The sequence below is a fragment of the Ambystoma mexicanum genome, chromosome 8, assembly GCF_040938575.1.
Source record: "Ambystoma mexicanum isolate Mex_15411 chromosome 8, UKY_AmexF1_1, whole genome shotgun sequence".
Classification (NCBI taxonomy): domain Eukaryota; kingdom Metazoa; phylum Chordata; class Amphibia; order Caudata; family Ambystomatidae; genus Ambystoma; species Ambystoma mexicanum.
Genome location: NC_090929.1, coordinates 1,473,818,716 through 1,473,837,492, shown reverse-complemented (window position 1 = coordinate 1,473,837,492; position 18,777 = coordinate 1,473,818,716). Strand labels below are relative to the sequence as shown.

Here is an 18,777-nt window from a genome sequence, read left to right as displayed (position 1 = left end):
CTCTGGGAAAGAGGGCCGTAATAGGCTCGAATTTTAGGTCAAAACATGTTTTTTTATATCCCTCTTATATGGCATATTTCAGAAAAACCAATGCAGCATTTTACAACAAAACAAAAAAAGAAAAGGTCAACATTTTGCGACCAAACATGCTATTATTTTTTCGGTGGGGGCAAGAAAATGGGCGCTAACTGTGCCTGATATTGGGGCAAAATAAATGCAATTCTTTTATTTCACCAGTAACTTTTTAGCATTTTTTTCTGTTTTTTTTTAGAAAATGTTGGACAAGTTGCCAAAAGGTCCTTATATTTTAATTGATAAAAAAAACACAAAGCGTGCAGTCACTGTGTGTGTGAAGAGAGTCACTGTTTACACATTTCATACAAAACAATACAATGGAGCCTCAAAACAACGACACTGGCATTATATTAAAAAAGGATAATAATTTTATTGAAAAGAGCTCTCTGTACAAGTGTATAAGTAAATAAAAGCAGCGCTCTGGCTGGCATGTTAACATAAATAGCAAGTCTTTTCAATATTTTTAGTTCTTTTCTTTACAGTTGAAACAAAACCTTTCTCTGTACATGGTTTAATTCATAGCATACAATTTAAATATATCGCTATTGGGGTGTGCCGTTTACAGCATGCAAAAAGGTCTAAAAAGTGTATAAAATAATTGTATATTTTTTTCATCTCTCAAGCACCTTCATATGAAAAAATACGAAAGGCGGCTTTTCAATAAAAGCACAAGAACCGCAGAAACGGCAAACGCAGGCTTTGCTGGAAAAGTAAGCTTTGGAACCCAACCTTTAGAAATGAGAAAATAATGCGTGTGCCTACAGTGGAGGTTACACATGTATAGGTTCTATACGGAAGTCGAAAAGAAGTGGACAAAAGGTGAAAATTAAGAAACGATTCGTGCACATTTTTTAAAACATGCAAGAATACTCCTATTATTTGATTTCGACCTAACTTAAATGGCAATCTAGTACTTCGATATCGCAGTAACTTGCAACATGTTTCCGTGTCATACAAATGAATGCTGTTTATTAAAAATGAAAACATAAACAAAATATATATATATATGTATATATGCTTAAATGTGATTTGTATTTTTTGTTTTTTTTACAAGAAGCCCTACACGATTGCACCATTCCAAAAATTGAGAACTACCTGAAGTGGCAGCCGTTGTTAGTTTTGTCTTTTCCCGTACTATTATTGCTTTTATTGAGGAAAAAAAAGGGTTCTGCCGTGGGCGCGCATAGCGGAGGTCCTGCCGAGCCAGTGCAGCGTGGCAGCCGCTGCCCGCGGCGCCCGGCTCCCAGTGCCCCAGTCTCGCATATGTCCGTGCTAGGTCCGTTTCCCAAAACGCCGCGGCCCGTTTAGTCGTCGACGTCTATCTCGACGTCGTCGTCCTCGTCGTCGGAGCAGCAGTCGTCGTCCTTGCTGCTGCTGCGCGGGGAGGAGGGCGAGAGCTGGAGGTGCGCGCCGGCCTCCAGGTGTCCGAGCAGGGCCGGCGAGCTGGAGCGGGACTTGCCCACGCTGCCGTCCGACTGCTGCTCCAGCTCCGAGATGGAGATGATGCTCTCCACCGACGAGGGGCTCAGCTTCTTGGTCGACTCCACGTCGGCCTTCATCTCCTCCAGGTCGCGCTTGAGCTTGGCGCGCCGGTTCTGGAACCAGGTGATGACCTGCGCGTTGGTCAGGCCCAGCTGCTGGGCGATCTGGTCCCGGTCGGCCGGCGACAGGTACTTCTGGTACAGGAAGCGCTTCTCCAGCTCGTAGATCTGGTGGTTGGTGAAGGCCGTCCGGGACTTCCTGCGCTTCTTCGGGGTCTGCCTCTGGCCGAAGATGGTCATGCCGTCCCTTCCTGTGGAGGGGGAAACAGAGTGACACATTCAGGGACTCCGCTCATGCTTAAACATGCGCCGCACACACCAACACAGAATACAAGCCGTATGGCTTAATATACAAAAATGCACACACAGAAGCCAAACATCAAATCATTTAAGTGGATTTAAAAGGCTACTAATGACAGCTATTGTTACAGAGCCTAGAAGAGGCAGGAACCCGGTGTGGAGCGCTATACGAAAACCCAAAAGTATTATTATAATAACATGCATATAATACACGCCAGAATACAAGTAGCAAGGGCCATATTGCTGCTGAAAAAATCGCACACAGGGTTACAAAACCTAAAATATATTATGAAAACATTCCCACATGACCTCAGCTTGATAGACAAGAAAACCTAGAAGCTACCCAGGAAATATTAAAGAGAAACCAGCCTATTCTCAAACACATGGCCTGCCTAAAAGTTGCTCTGTCACACTGTCATACAACTCAGAGCGTTCCCTGGCAACGCCGTTTACAGTATCATTAAAGAAAAGCCACGAAGGGCAGAGACCTTTAAAAGCAAAGGGCAACTACGATGTGTTGGTGGTTTGAAAGGCAGTCTTTGGGAAATCGAAAATTGTGCGAGATTGCATTGTCTTTTAAAAATGCAACACGTTTAAAACACACCTTCTTAAAATGAGGGGTTTATGGCATGAGGAAACCGGGTGTATATTAGATATGATGTGTGCAAGGTACACTGGATGTCTAAGGTACCCCAGGGTGTATGATGTCTTCAGTGCATGGCGAGAACGCGGGCAAGGAAAGAGATGGGGCAGTGAGCTTTAATGCACCAGGTGCCATGCTCGCCCAGTGCCCAGGACACATGCTCTAACAGAGTGTTAATTGCCCGGTGCCAGCGCTTACCTTCGGCCGCCTGCAGGACGCTGACTTCCAGCCCCTTGAAGGTCTTGCTGGCCAGCTCCTCCAGGGCGCAGAGGGGGGAGGTCTGCGAGAGCAGCGCCCGGCCGGACAGGGCGAGGCCGGCCGGCGGGGGCTTCTCGGAGCCCAGGAGGTGCGCCGCCGCCCCGGCGCACAGGCTGTAGCTCCGGCGTACCGAGGGCTTGCTCAGGATGTCCTCGATGCTAAAGGGCGTCAGCGGCTTGTTGGAGTTGGCGGGGGGCGGCAGGTGGTCCAGCGGGCTCCGCCGCCTCTCCTCCGCCGAGGACGACTTGGACTCCTCCTTGGAAGTCATGATCCGCCTGAACTGTCCGTCCACAGCCGGGGGGTGGGGGGGCAAGAATTAAAAACTCGCGATCCCTTCGCCTTTCAGCCAGAGTCCTCGCAGCAGCCCAAAAAAGTTCTCCCTGGAACTCCAAAGGGACACGTTCCCAGCCTCCTTCTTAAAGGAGCCCCAGAGGCAGGTCTGCCAGGCTTCAAAGATGTCCTAAAAAAAGTGGGTGGGCTTCCAGAGAGAACGGGAGCGCTCAACCCGGCCCCGACACCGAGAGCTCCTCTCTCCCCGCACTCTTGTCCCACTTCTCTCCCTCCAGGAGGATGCACGATGGCCCCGCAGTCTCCTCCGCTGCTTAATCCCTCTCCTTCCTTGCAAGGAGGCCGGGTGGAAGAGCCGCTCCTTCCACTGGGCGAGAGGCAAAGAGACGGGGTAATTGACTATTGCTAACAAGTTATTGTTGATTGGGAGGTAATCAATTATCCCCAATGGCAGCTCGGCCCTCTCCCCTTCCCTCTCTCTCTCTCTCTCTCTCTCTCTTTCTCCGCCTCTCCTCCTCGCCCTCTCTCTCTCTCTCTCTCTCTCGCTCTCTGCCTGGCCAATGCAGGCGCCCGCAACTTGGAGCTCCATTAATTAGACGCCGTGACTGGGAGGTGGAGCCCGCTTGAATTATAATGCCCGGCGCACTTGTCACTATCTCCCCCATTATTTGTTGGGCCAGGGATATATTTTTAAATTGCATTACTCCCGGCCCTTTATTGCATCAAGGAGAACGCCTCGCGAACGAAAAAAAAATATCCGAATACTGCCTTTTTTCTTCAGATTTTTGATTATGTCTCTATATTTGACATGCATGTTTCCGGTGTATTTAAAAAAAAAAAGCGATCGCCGTTGACAGGTAAGCCCCGAACTATTATTATAATATCATTATTTATATTATAATTCAGAAAAGTCATCTTTGATGATTATCAACCTCGTCTGTATTTTTGCTTAATGGCTATTTGTGTATTGTACTGGATAGCATCAGAAAATTCGCGTCTTTCAACTTGTGCAAATGGGTATTTGGAAGAATGTTGCGATATAACTTGATATCGTGATACTGATCGATAGTTCGTGCTCAGGTGAAGGCGAGACCCTGTTCGGTTACAAGGCATTCTGAGGTGGGGGCGGGTACTGTGTTTTTGTGTGTGTTTTTTCGTGTCACCTGCTAGGTTTTTAAGCATTTATGAACACGGGGGTTCTTGCTAATTCCGAGCGGCCGGTCAAGGGGATTTTCTGCATCGCAGCCTGGATGCCGAAATTGCTAGTTTGCAAACACCTGGCAGACAGCGGAGGGTGTGGGGGGCGAGGGAGAGAAGGCCAGAGGACACATACAGAACAGTGCCCCCTCCTCTAATTCTTGCCGAAGCCACTCTGCTATATTTCACGCGCAAAAGCTCCGCCGGACGGTCAAAGGGACGTATTTCACGCCCTCGGAGAACGCCCAGATGCTGCTGACACGCGTTTCCGAGACCTCGCTGGGAGATAACTGAATTACTGGGGGCTTTGTCTGGACCCAACACCAGGCTGTGGGTTTGTTTTTTTATCACACCGGGGAGCGCTGGACTCCTGCGGCCTCAGAGGTCAGAGTGCCTCGGCTGAAACCAGGAGGCGTTGTACAGATGTTTAGGCCACCTCACCCCCCCCCCCCCCCAGCTTAAATGCAGACTATTCAGTTTATTTCGGACATGCATGCCCGTGGCAATTGCAGATAAGGATCCGGTTTACTCGTCCTGGCAATGCTGATTTTGTGTGTGTGAACGAAGTGTCTTTATTGCACAAAACGGACGCATCAAGCGCTGTCCGAAGCGATGTTTTGGGGTACGGCTAAACCTCGAGTTTGCCGAGAAGCGGCGTTTGCGCTGCTCTTGAGGCAGCCGGCCGCGCGTTTCCCATGTTAAACGGCACATACATGCTTCGTGTGTTGGGCATGTCTTGATTTCACTGAACGTTTCACGATATCGATGGCGGGGAACTGCAAAGAAACGCAAATTTCTGCAAATTGTATAGAATACACGAGGGAATGGTGCATTTTATTTGCAAATATGTCGCCTAGTGGGGCTGAGGGTGTTTTCATTCTGCCACCTTTTTGTTTGGTGCAGCTGTTTGCCCGGCAGCACAGGGGTTATATCGTCCCGTGACTGGTTATTTTCTTTTTAGATGTGTAAAAAGGAAAATGATCTGAAGTCCGTTCGGCCATGAGGGCGGTCTTTTCAGAATTAGGTCTGACGTGCTGTTATGTCCAACTCCCGCCGAGTGTATGTGCGTGACGCATCGAGCGGTAAGCTGGAGTGAGGCGTGGGGGTTCTTGTACCTCTCACGCGTCCCTGTCCCCTGCACCTCTGTCTCCCCCGTTGAGTGCACTCATATGCACCCTCTCTGTCTCCCCCCGTACCTCTGTCCCCTCCGCGTGTGCATGTGACTCCCCCTCCCTGCACCTCTGCCTACCTTCACCTGTGCCTCGTCCTCCTGTACCTCAGCCTCCCTCCGCCTGTCTCCCTGTACTTCTGCATGTGACTCCCCTATTTCTGTACCCCAGCCTGCTTCCGCCTGTACCCCAGCCTCTCTCCACGTGTGTATATCACCCACCTCCCTTTGCCTCTCTCTACTGTACACCTGTACCTCTGCTTCCCTCCACAGGTGCACGGACCCCCCAACCCTGTACCCCAGCCCCACTCCACGTGTGCATATGACCCTCCTCCCTTTAACTTTGCCCCCCTCCACTGCATACCTGTTCCTCAGCTTCTCTCTGCCTGTGCCCTTGCCTCTTTCCACTTATGCACTTGAGTCCCAAAGTCCCCATCCGTTCTCCTTGAACCCTCCACCTGTACGGTGGTACCTCTAACTCCACGTGGACGTGTCTCCCCCTACCTCTGCCCCAGCCTCTCTTCTACTGTTCCTTTGCCCCTCTTCACTTATGCACGTGAGTCTCCCTCCTTTCTCCTACAATCCCTCCCTCTCAACTTATGCATGTGCACCCCCTCCTTTCCCCCAGAACCCCTCCACCTGCACAGTGGTACCTCTGCCTTCTTGTAAACGGGTCTCTCCCTACCTGTGCCTCAGCCTCTCTCCACCTGTGCCATTGCCTCTCTCCACCTGTGCCATTGCCTCTCTCCACTTGTGCACGCGAATCCCCCTCCTTTCTCATTGAACCCCTCCACATGTGCATTGGTACCTCTGCCTCCATGTGGACGCATCACCCCCTGCCTGTGCCCCAGCCACCCTCCACCTGTACAGTTGCCTCTCTCCACTTATGCACGCGAGTCCTCCCCAATTTCTCACCCAACCGCTCCACCTGTACAGTGGTACCTCTCCTTCAAATGGACGTATCTCCCCCTACCTGTGCCTCAGCCTCTCTTCACCTTTGCCATTGCCTCTCTCCACCTGTACCCTTGCCTCTCTCCACTTATGCACTTGATTGCCCCTCCTTTCTCCTTGAACCCCTCCACCTCTGCATTGGTACCTCTGCCTCCATGTGGACGCATCTCCCCCTGCCTGTGCCTCAGCCTCTCTTCCCCGTACCCTTGCCTCTCCCCACTTATGCACGTGAGTCCCCGTCCTTTCTTCTTGAACCCCTCCACCTGTACCTCTGCCTCCATGTGGACGTGCCTCCACCTGCCTGTGCCTCAGCCTCAGCCTCTCCACCTGTGCCCGTGCCTCCCTCCACCTGTACACCCGTCCCTCTGCCTCTATAGCCACATGCCGTTCCAGGCAGAGCTACTGGCTCAGCATCTTTCACACTAAACACAAAGACACACACGACTTCAGTGCTTAAAGCGCCCTCAGCCGCTTCCCAGTTTTTGTCCGTAGGGCGTTTGACTGGAACGACTGGGGGAGGAACAAGTATAGAAACGCCTTAAAGCAGCACTTCCTTCAAGTTACCGGAGAACCAGTTCGGCTTTTTCTTAATCTCAAAACCCACCGCCTAATGCACTAGTCGGCATACAATCGGTAAACGCCGTGGCACACAAGCAAAGCATTTCACTGTATGCATTGATCGCAGTGGGAAACACAACATTAAAAAAGGGGTATTGTACCAACGAAAGGCGATGTCTATAAAGGTTGGACATGTTAAAGAGCACACACTCAGTCCAAATGAACTAGTTCCCGCATCACACTGCACCACTACTCCACAAGACCCCCTTTAACTGGACACGAGCTAGCACATGCTTAAAGCAAGTGTTGTGAAGTGGCGGTGTGGAGTGAGTTAAGGCTACAGCCAACGGGCCTGATACACAATGAGATTGTACCATTATAAAACGCTTCTGTGAAACAGGTCCATACTCTGTTGAGCTTTGCTTTAGGGTGCGTGTTTGTGGCTTATTATCACATTTCGAATGTTTGCAAACTTCACCTTTTCATGGTAAACTCTTTTCGTGTCTGATTTTTCCACCGATTTTCTTTTTCCTACCCTTTCTGCCTGACTGTTTATGTTTTTAGGTGTGTATGTGCCTATGCACATGTTAAGCGCATTCCCTGGGCATCCTTATCTATTTATTTATTTATTTACGGGGAACAATGCTGATCACAAAATAACGTACAGTAGATAAGACATCCGATTTAACAGGAAATAGCGAGCTTCTTTCAATGAGGTGAGCTTGAGGGACATTCTGACCAGGTTGTGGAGGGGAGTAAATGGGACAGTCACTGGGGACCATACATGGATGGACATACATAGACTAAGGACACTGACACTGGACATTTTGAACCGCAGGTAGGCGGAGGCATACACTCAGAGTGTAGTGTATGTGTGTACTGCAGAGTCTTAGGGCCCGATTTACAAAGCCTTCTCCAATGTGATAGCGCCATTGTGAAATGCTTTTGTGATTCAGGCCCTCTGTGTGTGTGCCCATTCAGAGCATATTGGCTGTGCAGCTAATGTCCATGCTTTGGTTTGTATGTGCCTATTGTGCTTATGTACATTCTGACTGTATTGCATATGGGTATGAGCATTGTGAACGTATGGTACATAGTTCACATGTGCGTATTGCAAGCGTGTGTTTATGCATGTTCTGAGCATGTTATCCAAGCTTGCGTGCATCTTGAGTGCAATACATGTGCATCTTGCATCTTCTATGTGCATATGTATATTACTTGCATGACGTATATGAGTTTTGTTTTTTAACGCGAATGTGCGTATGTATGTGCCATGCATGTGTCCTGTGCTCGTGCTTGTCTTTTGTTGTTGCATGGTTTGTGTAGTGTGTATGGATATTGCTTGTGTATTGTATGTGTCTATTGAGTGTACGTGTGATTGCATGTGTATAGTCCAATCATGTGTCCATGCTTGCATATAGAACCAGCATTATGTTTGCACACATTGCGTGTTGTCTTGAAGTATAGATCTACGGAGCGTGTTGTAGAGACAGATTGCCCTGACTTTTGTTCTGGGAGGGCTTTGTATACGTGCATGCACAGTCAAAGGCATCTTCTCTTGAAGGGTGTGCGACTGTGGGGGCCCTGTGTGTGTCTTCCGGGAGTTTGAGTGAGTGGGGGTTGTGTGTGTGCAGCAAGGGTGTGGAGGTTGTATTAGTGGAGGGTGTGTATGTATAATCAAAGGGATTCTTTTGGCCAAGGGTATGTGACTGTTGGGGCCCTGCGTGTGTCCTCCGGGGGTTGAGTGTGTGGGGGTTGTGTGTGTGTGTGCAGCAGGGGTGTGCTTGATCTATTAGTGGTGGGTGTGTATGTATAATCAAAGGGATTCTCCTGTCGGAAGGTGTGTGACTGTGGGGGCCCTGTGTGTGTCTTCCGGGAGTTTGAGTGTTTGGGGTTGTGTGTGTGCAGCAAGGGTGTGGGGGTTGTATTAGTGGAGGGTGTATATGTACAATCAAAGGGATTATTTTGTCAAAGGGTGTCTGACTGTTGGGGCCCTGCGTGTGTCCACCGGGGGTTGAGTGTGTGGGGGGTTGTGTGTGTGTGCACAGCAGGGGTGTGCTTGTTGTATTAGTGGTGGGTGGGTGTGTATGTATAATCAAAGGGATTCTTCTGTTGAAGGGTGTGTGACTGGGAGAGCTCTGTGTGTGTATTCAGGGGGTTTGAGTGTGTGGGGGTTATGTGTGAGTGCGGCAGGGGTGTGTGTGTTGCATTAGTGGTGGGTGTGTATGCACAGTCAAAGGGATTTTTCTATTTAAGGGTGTGTGACTGGGTGAGCTTGGTGTGTGTCTTCAGGGGGTTGGAGAGTGTGTTGGATTGTGTGTGCGTGTACGGCAGGGGTGTGTGTGTGTTGTATGGGCTGAGCAGGAGGGCATACCCAGAGGAAGAGTGAACGCACAAAACTCAAAATTTGGATGCCAAAACCAGCCACATTTTTTAATACCACAGCAAACATAGATCAACACCAAAAATGTGACATTCCTAAAAACACAATCCTTAATAACAATCATTACGAATTTGTCAAAACCTCTACTAGCAATTGGTCCAGGCGGACCATGGCTCCTTGCCTTCAAGGGGCGGCGCATGGTGATGAGGCCCTGTCCCCTCCCCACGATGCCCTACTCGGGAGGCGTCACCGGGAGGCAGTCCCCTTTTCCACTGGGCGCAGCTTCCCCCGAGGTTCCGCCACTCCCTCTCCCCTGCCGGGAGCCTCCAGTAGCCGTGCCCGATTCCAGCTCTGGTGTCCCCCGGAAAGGGATCTCAGTTTCCACATGGTCCTCCCCCACCTGCAACCGCTCTCCCCTCCTCCACATAAAAAGGGTGGCTGGGCAGGGTCGGACTGGGACAAGGAATAGGCCCGGACAGCCAAAAAAAAGTGGCCCACAACGAACAAACAAAAAAGTGGTCCACATCTGCAAATTCCAGTGATTCAGAACTTTTTGCAGTATATCGTTTGGGAAGATGATTGAGGTGTGGCAATGTGCACATTACTGGTTGTTGCACACACTGCTTTGAAAATTGGGAAAATCAAGGGTTAAAATGAATTTAGCTCTTTCTATCAAGAGGGCTACATGACCTGAGATACGCCACCAGGGCCTGATTCATGTAACTTTTAGCATGGTGCAAAGTGAATTTGCACCGGTTTAAAGTGACTTTGCAGTGCAAAAATACTTTGCACCTCTCTGTGGATCAGGGTGTTTGTTGGCAGTGCAAAGTGACTTTGCACTGCACTAAAAATCCCATAAATCAGGCCCCCAGTCCCTAACCCTCTCCTCTTTCCTAACCCTCCCATCAATTGCTCGCATATGGCAAGAACCAGTGGTAATTTCATACATAAACAGTGCTCTGAAACAATACATTTTACAATGGAGTTTCAGAGTGATCATTTTGCCGTTTAAAAGAGATAAACAGACGAAAAGAGGCATGCACCCAATTCCTGACAGAGCAGTGTCTTGTGAACCACAGTGCTCTACTTCCTTGTTCTGAATAACAGTGTTATATAAAAAACACAAACGCACGTACTAACCCCACTAAATATTGTAATGTTACATATTAGACGGAAGTCAGTTAGTTTTTTCCTTAAACAGTTTTGTCCTAAACAGTTTCAGTTAAAGATCTTTTTTTTTAGTAAAATTTTATATTTGCCTTTTTGATAACTGAATAAAATATTTTTGTTGTATTTGTATGGCTTCATGACTTGTGTTACATATTAACTGTAGTGCAGCGGGCGGGAATGATTCACTTCTATAAATACAGGCACAGATTAAATCTCTGTTCTGAGTGAGTGACATTTACCGTCAGAGGCCCACTGACTGTTAGATTACATAATCAAGAGACAGGGTCACCACCTTCGTTGTGCTGTTTTGCCTTCCATGCACACAATTCATACAAATAAACCTACCAACTTCAGAAAACGATTGTTCACCCAAAGAAGTCAAATCTATTGGTGTTAGAGAGAACACTGGGTATTGCAGTCGTATTTCCAAAACATGATCATAATAAACATCATTACATTAAAAGAAATGTAAAAAGTGACACATTGCCTTTTGCTAGCAAAACACATTGGGCCTGATTTACACCGCATTTTTCAACTGTGTTTTCCCATTGAAAAAGGTCTTTGTAAATCAGGCCCATTGTCTATTAAGCTGAAGGTCGGTATTGTATTGTATGCCACCTTGTGTGCACCCTCCCTGAACCATGTCGTCATAAATTCAGCTCCAGGTGAACAAATGTTTCTAATGTATACAATCTGACCTGAATTATTCTCAATTAATTCCCATGTACTGAAACAGGTAGACTGATTCTCTTTTCCCATGTGTATCATGCTCCTTACAAAATATTTAGTGGCCTTGCTTACCCCTACTTTTTACATGTTTTATGGTATTGCTCTGCTGACCCCAAGTGCTGTAGAGAGGCAGATGTATAACTGATCTCTAGAGCCCGGCCCCTCACCTCTGTCATACTGGAAGAACAGCAAGAGAGCAGTATGTGTGACACCAGGTATTGTCCCAATAACGCATCGAAGATGCAATAGACGTTATGCACTCAGACAAGCATATCAAATGTACCCTCGCACTGATGTGCTGGAAGGATGTCTGCCTACACCACTGAACATAGAAGCAGTGTAAAGGAAATTAGACCAGAGCAAAGTGACATCATGAAGAGAAGATACTAGGACACATTGAAACGATATGCGAACACTTCAAGAATGATGATGTAATTGAAGTAATACGAGAAACATGTGTGCAAAGAGAAAGACATTACATACACAGAGAAGATGAGGGAGAAGAGAACCAGTAAATGTATATTCCCACAAACGCAAGGTAGATGAGACATATGGAAGCTTGCAGCTTCATAAAATATGATGTGGGTACATCGGCCATGATGGAAAGATGAACGTCAGTTTCGTACAGTAGTGAGCTACGAAGCCTTGAATGGAGAGACCAAAACTGCAGAGCTGACAGGTGCTGGAAAACAGCTTCATGTAAAGAACTGAGAATGTCTGTTTGGCTTGGAATCAAGGATGCCACATCAAGAGGCAATAGTAAGGCACAAAGGGAGTCAAAGACGATAAGCTACATATGCAGGACATATTTCTTTTGAATTAAGTGAAGGAGAAAACATTTGCAAGAGCCACGTTTTGGACAATTAAAGATACAGAAATCATATGCAAGATGGAGCAACCAAGTCTCCAGAGGACAAGAGGAGTAATAGCACCCAGCCGCATTGAATTAAATAGTACTAAACAAAAGGTCGAAATGGACAAAATCATGCTCTCCTTACACGTGGTGCAAGACTCGAAAACAAGGCCTATTCATTAAGCTTTAACTGAAGATAGCTATGTACCTACACTCCCTTAAAAGTACCAAAGAAGAGCACAGTCAGGAAGGTCAACTACAGAGACAGAGCCTTGGCCCAGGGCCTGAACAATGAGAGATGGTAGGCTAATTGACCAAAGTGGGCATTGGTCCGGTGTTGTTCTCCCATACCTGGGTTTCGTTTTGCTCACGTGCTACTAACAAGCCAAATGTCATCATTGTAATTGGTTATTTGTAAAGCACTTATACACAAGTGAAGTGCTTCGAAGCGCTTCAATGTGGGAAGAGAACAACGGAATACAGTCGTCATTCTTAGGCCTTGAAGAGTCCGAATGATCTAACAACAATAACTAGCATACTACGCTAGAGGCATATCTACTAGTGAAATGAGTGACTAAGAGTGAGGGGAGAAGGGGGGAGAGGGGAAGGAACATACAGATCGATAAACTACAGTACAGTACAATTTCAGATTGCTTGGTGGTTCGTCATCTAATGTCCCTATGCATGAGTATTTCGAGTACAATAAAGGTAGGGAGGGGAGACAGAGGGACGACCGGACAGACAGACTTGCTATGCCTAGTACATCCAAGGTCGTGTAAGTGTGCAGAACAGGAAGTGTGAGGGAGGGGGATGGGGACAAGTGCACCCAGTCCAGCAAGGGCCTGGGTTAAGTGCAGAGTGGTTGCCCCTCACATGGAGCATATTACAGAAGCACCGGAGAGATGCAGCCCATGGGCTTGAGGCCAAGGATAAGTCTCACGGTTCTGTTCTGGATAAGTTGAAGAGGTCGGAGAGCAGAAGTAGGAAGACTGAGAAAGAGACATGTTGCAGTAGTCCAGTCTGGAGAGAACCAGGGCTTTGGAGACAGTGAGTATCTTGTGGAAGGTGAGAAAAGCAGAATACCTCTGAAAAGGTGCAGCTGGTAGTGAGACTTTTTGGTCATGTCCGAGATGTGAGAAGGAGAGAGTAGAGTCGAAGATGACCCCCAGGTTTCTTGCCTCACTGGTGGATGGGCGCGCAGGACCAAGGGACACTGGCCAGAGTGAGAGGGGGAAAGTGGGAGCTGGGGTTCCAATGAGGACGATCTCTGTCTTGCTGGCATTAAGGCAGAGATAATTTGCAGCACACCAGGACTGAACTGCAGACAGACAGTCAGGAATGAGCGAGGAGGAGGAAGAGGCCAAGGCTAGCATGAAAGAGAGCTGTGTGTCATCCGCATAAAACCGACAGTTGGAGGTGAAGGCAGAGATCCTGTGGGCCTAAGGGGTCATGTAGACATTGAAAAACCAGGGGGATAGATTTTTGTTATTCTGTCATTAATTTGTATTATACATAGTAAGAGATAGTTCAAGGCGTGCTTGCCTGATACGGAACAGCCCATTATGTTGCTAACACATTAATAAAATATAAGTATACATGTTCCCTTAACCAATCCTTCCTTTGGATAGGTGTTTACCGTTTGCCACATAGGATGATGTCCTAGCTGACGTACATCGAGGGATAACGCCTTTATATAATTGAAATGAAGTTGAGAGTGTGTGAGCTGCAATCTGTTCGTTCACCAGGTTTCCCTACGTTATTTGAGCTGATAATAAAGTAGTACTTTGCCATATTCTTTGAGTCTGTCCGGTTATTTGGGGCTGAGGTCACTTATTGGTAATTCCATCTGGCACTTGGAATGCTCCAGGTGCTACTGCACAGTGCATTTTTTCAACAAAAGTGTATTCCTTGGTAGAGCTTAATCCCAAGGGGCAAGAGTCTGAACGTAATGTAGACCTGCTAAAATAAAGATGCATACCTTTAATTCCTGCATATGGAGGTTTTTCTTGTGAAGGCTGGGCAACTGACTAATTGGTGGAGAGACCCATTGGTTATAGTCTTTGCTGACTGCCTAAAGCAAGCCTTCTGTGATAGCACACTTGATGGGATTGACGTATTCAAATGTGGGTTTGTGTACACAGTGTCACTAGCTGTAAATGGAAAACAATCAGACTCTGCATAAATGCTGATAGGTTAAATGGGGCACACAGCCTCCTTGCAGCGGAGGACTCAGTGGTGTGCAGATATGTAAAGAGAAATACATCCCCAAGTGTTCCTATTACATGAAACCCAAGGGCCGCTCTGCATAACACAACGTTAATTACTCCTCTGATTGGAAATAAAAAAAGGTTTGCACCTAGTCTGCAGGTTCAAGATCAGGTTACATTTTTATCAGCATGCCCAAAACCCCCCCTCTGGCTTTAACATATTCCTTTCAACTTTTGAAAAGAAGCTCAATATTCTTGGGATGTTTTCTTTTTTACAGGATTTATTTTGGTAAGTACATAAACTTTCAATACATTATGTTGACAGTGCTGCCCAAATACTCCCGCCGCCTGAACCTGCTTTGCAGCTGTTTCCTCTCAAAGGACGATCTCACCCACGTGTGACTGCCTGGGCTCTTTTCCACCATTGGCATCGGATCTCGGACCCCAGATATACAAAGACCCAAATCTTCGCTGTGATTTGCTGGGCTGCCCTGCTCATGACCCTCAAACAACGGGCGGGCACATAGCACACTTTTTCAAGATATCTGCAAGGCCGTTCCTCACATGCAAGTGGCAACATCTGCACGTAATGTCTCAGATAAGGACATATGATGGCAAACGTCTTTGTAGAGGAGAAGCTAAGTGCCTCTAACAGAAGTCCCGCCCCAACATTGCCTATATGTTGGAAACCGGAAAATGTGACATGCACAATGCCAATAATGGTCCCTATACTGCGAAAAGTCCTTGAAGCAAGGTATCTATTGAGAAAGCCCTATATAATGTACCCGCAGAGAAATCACAGTCTTTTAAAGGAGATTCCGGAAGAAGTATGAAGATGAGTAAAAGAGAAGACTGGTGACGTCACATGAAGTAGAAATGATGCACCAAGGACAGATGCCAATGAAGAGAGTATATAGACCTAATAGAATCTGATGGTGAAGTAAAGAAATGAGCAACATTTGAAGATTGCACTGCGGAAAGCACTGAAGAAAATGCAAAGTCATTTTATAATTGTACAGATGCAGCAACGCAAGTAGACTAAGTAATCATGAAGGCTGGCTATGCGTAGTGAATAGACTGCAAGCAGCACTAACAATATATATATATATATATATATATATATATATATATATATATATATATATATATATATATATATATATATACACATATATATATTACATGGACGCGGCAGCGTCCATGTATTTATTGTTAAGTTGGTGTTTCCATAGGAAGAGCATTTTTTGGGTGGCTTATAACTTTGCTCCCTCTGGACGAATCCTCACCAAACCTTGCAAATAAAGTATATGGCCCACTCTGAATCTTTCTGCAAAGTTTGGAGAGGTTTGGTCCGGGGGGGCAAAGTTATAGGGGGGGTCCCAAAACTTTTGTTTTTTCCCATAGACATAATGGGAAAAAACTTTGCGCACGGCTACAGCCCAAACCGCTGGACGGATTTCCACCAAATTTGCGGCAGGAGCGGGGGCTTGGTCCCGAAAGCGTGCTTTTGCAAATTTGGTGTAAATCCGTCCAGTAGTTTTTTTTAAAATGACCAAAATGTAAGGGAAAAAAATTAGTGATATCTCCGTTCACTTCGCGGATGGACTTCCCTGTTCGCTCCGCGGACAGTGCCCTGATTGGCCGAGCGGCTTGCGCGATGTCCGCGGGCACCCGACGTGTTCGCTGATTGGACGGCGTGGTGCGTGAAGCGCGTCAGATTTTCTGTGGCGCCCGCCATCTTGCATTCGCGGACGACCGCGGACAGCGTGGTCAAACTTGGATTAAAAATTGTATTTAGTGGAGTGTATTGGTGTGTAAGAGTGTTTGGGGAGGGTGGGGGAGTATGAGATAGGTTCAATGTTCTGTTTTTTTTATATGCTAGACACTTTTGTTGTGTTCGATTTGTATGCGGACAACACGGCTGTTCTGAAATGTTCTATATAAACTAAATGGTGGGGTGTTCTGAGGACGGAGTATGTGTCCGTTTTGTTCACAAGCAAGCCAAAATTGCGCTAACAACACTTGCGGTGTCTTTAAATGTTCGTACATAAACAAAATGGGGGTGTCTTGAGGATGCTGTCCGTATTGTACTCTGGCAAGTTGAATGTGTTCTAAGAACACTCGCGTTGTCCTGAAATGATCTGATTACTTACCGGTAATCTTCTTTACTCCTAGTCCTACTCTTCCTCGTCACAGTACTGACGACCCTCCTCATCCTCCCTGCGGGGAAGGTCCCATGCTCCGGCTTGGTAATATGAAATTGAGTGATGTGGATGTGGGGGAGGAGTTATAGGAATTTAAAGAAATAGAAGAAGGTCCTGTGTCGGAGGCAGGGACCTCATGAAGTAACTACTGGGACGAGGAAGAGTGGACGTGGAGGTAATGTTTGCAATTAAACAAAATGGGGGTGTTCTGAGAACGCTGTTCGTATTGTTCGTTGTCAGGTTGAAAGTGTTCTAAGAACCCTCCTTATGTCCGTTGACATTACAATTTCCTATGGCCCTTACCCGACTTTTTGTCCACTAAACAAACGATAAATCAGGCTGCTGTGCGTCGACATTATGTGATAATCCTATCACTTGCCCCATCGACCTGGCTGACCTGCTTTTGCGACACTAAATCATATCTCCCCCCCTAAGCCTGACATTATCAAAGCATTCATATTCCCCGTCTCTCTCCGTGACGGTACAGTGTGCGTAGCCAAACGCGGCCAGTCTTCTCCAGTTCTACGCGACTTTACACAGAACCCGGAAAACAACACAGATCATCTCACAACACAGCGCGCAACAATTCGGAATATGAAACTGTGATTTATAAGCAAACTGCAAGATTGTACATTTCGTAAAGTACTTTTATTTGACATCAAATGTTTAGAGAATATTCAGCGATTTGCATTTGTCTTTGCTGTCGATCCGCAAAAGTTCATGTTGAGTCACGCGCTGTTCCTTTGCGGTTCTTACGCGACTTTACACAGAGCCCGGAAAACAACACAGATCATCTCACAACACAGCGCGCCACAATTGGGAATATGAAACTGTGATTTCAAAGCAAATAGCAAGATTGTACATTTCGTAAAGTACTTTTATTTGACATCAAATGTTTAGAGAATATTCAGCGATTTGCATTTGTCTTTGCTGTCGATCTGCAAAAGTTCATCTTGAGTCACGCGCTGTTCCACTACGGTGGCACTGATAATCGGAAGGCTGTTCCAACAACGAGGCATTAGACCACCATAATGGTTGGTATGTTGCTTCTAGCCGGTAGTACCGCATAAGGGCATACTGGTCCTTGGCGATTGTCCCATAAAATGGTGAGGGTCATGAAGTTGTTTAGAAGTAGCTGCACCTGGCAGTTGAAAAATCCGTCGGCCGGGGTGTGAAAATCGTGGCATGGACAATATGGGAGGACATACCTGTTTTAAAAAACATAAATAAGTCTCACCAGCCGATCTTCATTAAAAATATGAATTTATTTATTAGGGCGTGAAACTATTTGCTAGCAAGGATAGTGCAACGGAGTATGTTAACTTATTCCCATTAACCCACCCTCTGTCCTCTGCCTTTTTCAGAGCCCTCTAAGCGACAGGGGACCAATTCGGCGGTGATAGTGCGCAGTAGAAAACACTATGCCACATTGAACGAACAAGTACAACTTAACCGGGCTTTAACGCCACGCTATTGTTATTATATTCCGGTATAAAATAATCTAAAGGGTTACTTACATTATATTGGCATTTTCCATTGTCTAAGCGTAGTGCAGTCCCAAAATACGACTCCGTCTGTGCCAACGATCTTTCTCATAGTGATATAATATATAAAAGTGGTTTCGTTTCAGAAATGTCATCCTTATCGTGTCTTACATTTTTGCAACACTCCTTCAAAAGAAGTCTTTTTGCACGATCCCTGTCTGTCAAGGTCAAGAAACAATAGAACCTTACAGTGCGAGTCGTGGGCCTCTCCGGCACGCGAGCAAAAAATGGAAGCAGCTGACCTTCACTGTAAGCGACCATAAATTCTTACTTTGCAACATTCTGTGTACAGCCATCTCTGAGAAACTGCTTTTTACACTCCATCTTTGTATATTGTTTGCGTGTTAATAAAAAAACTTTGTTAAAGGGATGTTATGGTTCCAAGTAAAACCGAAAAAACCTGAAATTCGCCAGTTATGGTAAGCTAAGCAACCATAAATCGCGCCACCACCGTGCACTGCTAAGACTAACACCCAGGACATCAAAGATGACATCACAAATGTCACTGATGACATCACTGATGACATCACATGTGTATGTACTTTTCATGAAATATGTGTACAAGGGATTCTTATTATGATGTTGCGAAAAAAGTGTCAAGGATCATTGCAATAAATATCATACCCTAATTAGTGCTTTGAACGATGCATTGATATAAATAGCATTCTATTATGGGGTTCTATCTAGTATACTAAGCTACTAATGCAG

General features: G+C 46.5%; 1 protein-coding gene and 1 long non-coding RNA gene across 2 annotated transcripts in view; one reads left to right on the top strand and one right to left on the bottom strand.

Moving 5' to 3' along the window:
• Nucleotides 1-420: 420 nt before the first annotated feature.
• Nucleotides 421-3,561, bottom strand: LBX1 (ladybird homeobox 1). Its single transcript, XM_069611643.1, has 2 exons — nucleotides 2,758-3,561; nucleotides 421-1,867 (listed from the first exon to the last, which is right to left on the bottom strand). Exons 1-2 carry the CDS (start codon nucleotides 3,083-3,085, stop codon nucleotides 1,380-1,382), a joined length of 816 nt encoding a protein of 271 aa, XP_069467744.1. The 5' UTR covers nucleotides 3,086-3,561; the 3' UTR covers nucleotides 421-1,379.
• Nucleotides 3,562-3,697: 136 nt separating this feature from the next.
• LOC138473120 (uncharacterized) overlaps nucleotides 3,698-18,777 on the top strand; it is a 342,112-nt gene continuing 327,032 nt past the window's right edge. The window contains exon 1 of the long non-coding RNA XR_011268724.1: nucleotides 3,698-3,962. This is a non-coding gene — a long non-coding RNA (uncharacterized lncRNA). The remainder of the gene's footprint in view (nucleotides 3,963-18,777) is intronic.